The sequence below is a fragment of the Temnothorax curvispinosus genome, unplaced genomic scaffold, assembly GCF_003070985.1.
Source record: "Temnothorax curvispinosus isolate PA1 unplaced genomic scaffold, ASM307098v1 QBEX01007544.1, whole genome shotgun sequence".
In the NCBI taxonomy this organism is placed as follows: Eukaryota; Metazoa; Arthropoda; class Insecta; order Hymenoptera; family Formicidae; genus Temnothorax; species Temnothorax curvispinosus.
Window position 1 is genome coordinate 560 of NW_020217324.1, and position 5413 is coordinate 5972.

Below are 5413 nucleotides of genomic sequence, written 5' to 3' on the forward strand. Positions count from 1 at the left end.
GTCTTCTCGTTCGCGCGGTGTCTCGCGCCCCCGTCCCCCCCTTCCCCGTTTGAGCGAGTCTTCTCGTTTGCGCGGTCTCTTTCCCTCGCACGTTCTCGCTCGCGATCGCGTATCTTTTCTTCGCCAACGATATTTAATCATTCAGATCTTCGCAATATTTAATTTTTAATATTACATTTAAGTAAACGATAAACGAAGACAGCTTTATGACAGGAAATGGGATGAACGGTAAATGATAAGGAAAAACTTTTTAACCATATTATATGCATTTATTTATCATGTAGCGCATTATACACAATAGTATCCAAAGCGTAGGCTAATAATTCGCAATCAATAATCGAATTTTTATCATAAACGTCACGCAAGATTGTAACTGCGTTACATTTATCAGTGATACAATTTTGACGTAAAATTGTTACAAACTGTTTGAATTTTTCACTTACACCGTGAACATTTTGACATAGTTGAAAATACACATTCTCGACGCAATGTTCTAGTTCGAACAGGAAGAGTACAGTTGACGGTTTCATGTACAAGCTGGTGCCGCACGACGTCAATTTTACAATATCTGCGTCACGTATTTTAACAAGCTCCAGATCTCGAAACGTTAGCGATGATGGTGCCGATGACTGCACGATGCGCTGTATATCTGCACGTTTTTCGATGAATGTCACCCACGTTGCATGTAGCAGAATTATCCGATTGCCTCGGTTATCGCCAATAAGTATATCCACAGAGGACATAGGTCCCGCGTTGATTCCAACATCCAAAAATTTATACGTTGTTGATGTCAAGGCAAATCTTCTTCCCAAAATACGTGGCGTGTAGCGGGGTTTATCAAAACTGAAAAATACAATTATATGTTTATAAAAGTTTTTTTTGCACAAGTATATATGAAAATTAGCGGTACTTACTCATTGTGCTGTTTCCCACACGTTTCGTCCTGAATCGGAACGTAGTAGTTCGCACCGTGAGTGTTCATCGTATCTGAAGGCTGTTTGCGACGTACTCGAACCGTATCGAACTCTCGACTGCGCTCTAGAATCCTCATAGACCATTTATACATACCCAAAACTGCAAATCTTGCAAAAATAGCGCCAATGTACGGCTGCTGCATGGTGACCGCCACCACAATCCACATATACGTTAAATGTGATATCTTTGTCAAGAACATTCGTGATGAGATCACCTCATCGGGCATCAAATATGATTTCTTTTCAAGAGCATACGTGTCTCGCGATGATTTCATCGAACACGTGCAAAACTGCAAATTTTGCAATTTCGCATAAGTCAATGGAGCGTTATTGTTTTCAAGAACATGTCGCGACGTGTCTTGCGATGATTTTATCGAACACGTGCAAAACTGCAAAATTTGCAATTTCGCATAATTCAATGGAGCGTTATTGTTTTGAAGAACATGTCGCGACATGTCTCGCGATGATTTCATCAAACACGTGCAAAACTGCAAATAGCGCCGATGTACGGCCGCTGCATTGATACAGATCAAATCACCAAAAGTCAATGGCGCGTTTTCATGAACGTACGTGTCTCGCAATGATTTCATCGAACACGTGCAAAACTGCAAATTTTGCAAATAGCGCCGATGTACGGCTGCTGAGATAAAATTAGATATGATAAGCAAACGATGCATCATTAGTAGAATATAAAATGACGAATCTAGGGGATACGCTCAATAGTCGAGAACTGGAAGTCGTGAGTGCAACAAATGGCGTTAGCAAGAGGATCGTGCAATAACATGGAGCAGGAGTTGTTGGAGCAATCCACCCTGTTAAATTCGAGGGAAGACTTTGCCGCGTGGGAGCAACGATGCGACGAGTTTATCGCATCGTTGGAAGAACAAAGCCGAATTAAACGGCCACGATTATCAATCGATCAGTCATCGATCGGTCTCAAACAGTCATTGGTCGCTTGTATCGCAAGACTCGAAGGTTTGAAAGACGCGGTACGTCAACGTTTCGTACATGTGGGTGCGGGATACAGTGCGAGTGCGACAGGACTCAGATGGCGCGAGATAGATCCGGCTTTTGAAAGCCGTATATTGACTGGTGCGGTGATAAATTCCAAACACATCGACCCTCGTCAATTTCTTATAAATGCGAGAGAAATTGTACTCGATCGTGTGCAGAACGTCATGCAACGACATGACAATGTAAAAATTAACACAGTGTTTAATGGTGAATTTGTTGCGGGTGACAAACGCGCAAATAAAAGTATCGCAACGAGAAACTATGAACTCTTTCGTGAGTCCGATTTGCACGAGTGGTACAAGCAACACGTCATCGAGCCTACCTTAGCAAAGCTGGAGGAATTCCAGGAACGTGATAGCGGATGGGCGTTGTCGCGTATACTCAATTTAATGGTAAATGTGAACAAATACAATCCGTTGCACGCGGGGTGTTTTGTGGAAATACCGCGAGAAATTAAAAAGAAGAAGGCGGTGATAAACGTGCGATCAATAGACAATGCATGTTTCGCATGGTCAGTGACGGCTGCTCTACATCCAGCCGAGAGACATGCAGAACGGGAATCGTCGTATCCACATTACACGTCGGTGCTAGATCTTACGGACATTAAGTTTCCAATGACGTTGGATCAAATTAAAAAATTTGAAAATCACAACAACATCTCCATCAACGTGTACAGCATCGAGAAAAAAAACAAGGAACTTGCAATCTTGCCAATACGGGTTACTGACCGAAAGATGGACAAAAATGTAAATCTGCTGTACATGCATAACGACAACGTGGGACATTTTGCGTGGATCAAGAACCTATCCCGCCTCGTGAGCTCGCAAATCAACCGACACTATGGTCGGAAATACTTTTGCGATCGGTAAGTACCTATAGTTCTTTTAATAATATATAGAATATTTTGTGTATAAAAAATTTATAATATTTGCGTTAATTTTTTTTTTGCAGATGTTTGCACTACTTCAGCTCCAACGAGAAATTGGCTGCCCACACCGTCGACTGTCAGGAGATGAATGACTGCGCGATCAAGTTACCGAGCGATAACGACAAGTGGTTGGCCTTTAAAAATCACAACAGGAAAGAACGAGTTCCGTTTGTCGTATACGCCGACCTGGAGTGTACCCTGGAGAAGATGGAAGCGGATCCGGAAACGTCCAGGTACACATATCAACATCATCGCGTGTTTAGCATAGGGTACTACGTGCGTTGCTCGTACGACAAGTCGATAGATACATAGTTATCTATGTATCGGTTTCGTCACGATAAGGATTGCGTCGCGTGGTTCGCCGAGGAGCTAAGACGTTTAGCTCACGACGTAAAGACCATTTTACTAATGTACATTCCACTAATGTACCCATGGCAAATTTCACGCGAGACGAGTGGGAAAAGTTTAACAGCGCAACGCGCTGTCACGTGTGCGAAGAACCGTTCGAGCCAGACGACGTGCGAGTACGCGACCATTGTCACCTGACCGGTCGATACAGAGGTCCTGCGCATTCGAATTGTAACTTAAATTATAAAGATTCGCATTGCATTCCCATAGTGTTTCATAATTTATCGGGATACGATGCACATTTTATTATAACTGAAATAGCAACAGCATACGAAGGACATGTAGATTTACTCCCGATCACAAAAGAAAAATATATTTCGTTTACAAAAAACGTTCAAAGCACCGAAGATAAAGATAAGAAAACGTGCGTCAAATTGCGATTTATCGATTCGTACAAGTTTCTCACCGCTAGTCTTGACAAATTGGCATCTTATCTCAGCAAGGATAAACTGCGAATATTGCAACGCGAATTTTGTGAATTATCCGCAGAAAATTTTAATTTGCTGACACGAAAAGGCGTATTTCCATATGAATACATTGACTGCGTCGAAAAATTGGAGGACTTGTGTTTACCACCGCGCGACTCGTTTTACAGTTCATTGACAGGTGACACCGTATCCGAGAGCGATTACGCGCACGCCGTCGACGTCTGGCAGCGGTTCTCTATTCGAACGCTCGGTGATTACAGCGATTTATATCTCAAGACCGATGTCTTGCTGTTGGCCGATATCTTTGAAAATTTTCGCGATAGTTGCGTCGCGAGTTATGGACTCGATCCAGCGTATTATTATACTCTACCGGGTTTTACGTGGGATGCTATGTTGAAGCATACACACATCAATTTCGAATTGCTCACCGACATTGACATGGTCATGTTTATCGAACGCGGTATACGCGGCGGTTTGAGTCAATGTTCAAACAGATACGCGCTGGCCAACAACAAGTACATGCAGTCGTACGATCCATCGAAACCGTCGTCGTACCTCATGTATTTTGATGTAAATAACTTATACGGCTGGGCAATGAGTCAACCATTGCCATACGCAGATTTTAAATGGGTCGACGACGTAACCGATTTTAATGTTATGGATGTCGCGTTGAATTCCTCGATAGGCTACATTCTCGAAGTCGACTTGGAGTATCCGCAACATCTTCACGACGCGCACACTGACCTACCGTTCTGTCCGACGCGCGATAAACCACCCGGCAAGCGGCAGGACAAACTCCTCGCAACATTATACGATAAGAAACGTTATGTAATACATTATCGCAACCTGCAGCAGTGTACTCGTCACGGTCTCCGTATATCAAAAATTCACCGTATACTGAAATTCGCGCAATCTCCATGGCTTCGCGATTATATAAACCTCAATACGAAATTTAGAACATTGGCCAACAATGATTTCGAGAAAAATTTATACAAATTGATGAACAATGCCGTGTTTGGCAAAACCATGGAGAATGTGCGCAATCACGTTGACGTGCGACTCGTGACTCATTGGGAAGGTAGATACGGCGCGGAGGCTATGATTGCGAAACCAAATTTTCATAGCCGAAGCGTCTTTTCGGAGAATTTAGTAGCAATAGAAATGCGAAAACTCGAGGTGAAGTTCGACAAACCAATCTATGTGGGTATGTGCATCCTCGATATATCCAAGACATGTTTGTACGAATTTCATCACGAGTACATGTTACCGTTGTATCGCGACAAGTGTAAAGTCACGTACACCGATACTGACAGTCTCATTTATCACATCGAGTGCGACGATGTGTACGATATCATGAAGCGTCACATTTATAGATTTGACACTAGCGATTATGTGATTGATAATACGTATGGTATCCCACTCGTCAATAAAAAAGTTCCGGGCTTAATGAAAGACGAAAATAACGGTGCGATAATGACCGAATTCGTCGGGCTTAGAGCAAAGATGTACGCCTTGCGAGTGGACGGTAAGAAAGATACAAAAAAAGCTAAAGGTGTTAAGAGTAACGTCGTAGCCAGGTCGATAACGTTCGACGATTACACGCGGTGTCTGCGCGACGAAATTGAAATGACGCGACAGCAAACCTGCATAAGATCCAAAAA

The 5413-nt window shown here is 42.9% G+C and overlaps 1 protein-coding gene across 1 annotated transcript; it reads left to right on the forward strand.

Moving 5' to 3' along the window:
* Positions 1 to 2722: 2722 nt before the first annotated feature.
* Positions 2723 to 3228, forward strand: LOC112457158. Its single transcript, XM_025020066.1, has 2 exons — positions 2723 to 2853; positions 2940 to 3228. The coding sequence occupies exons 1-2, from the start codon at positions 2723 to 2725 to the stop codon at positions 3226 to 3228; spliced, it is 420 nt and encodes a 139-aa protein (XP_024875834.1).
* Positions 3229 to 5413: the final 2185 nt, after the last annotated feature.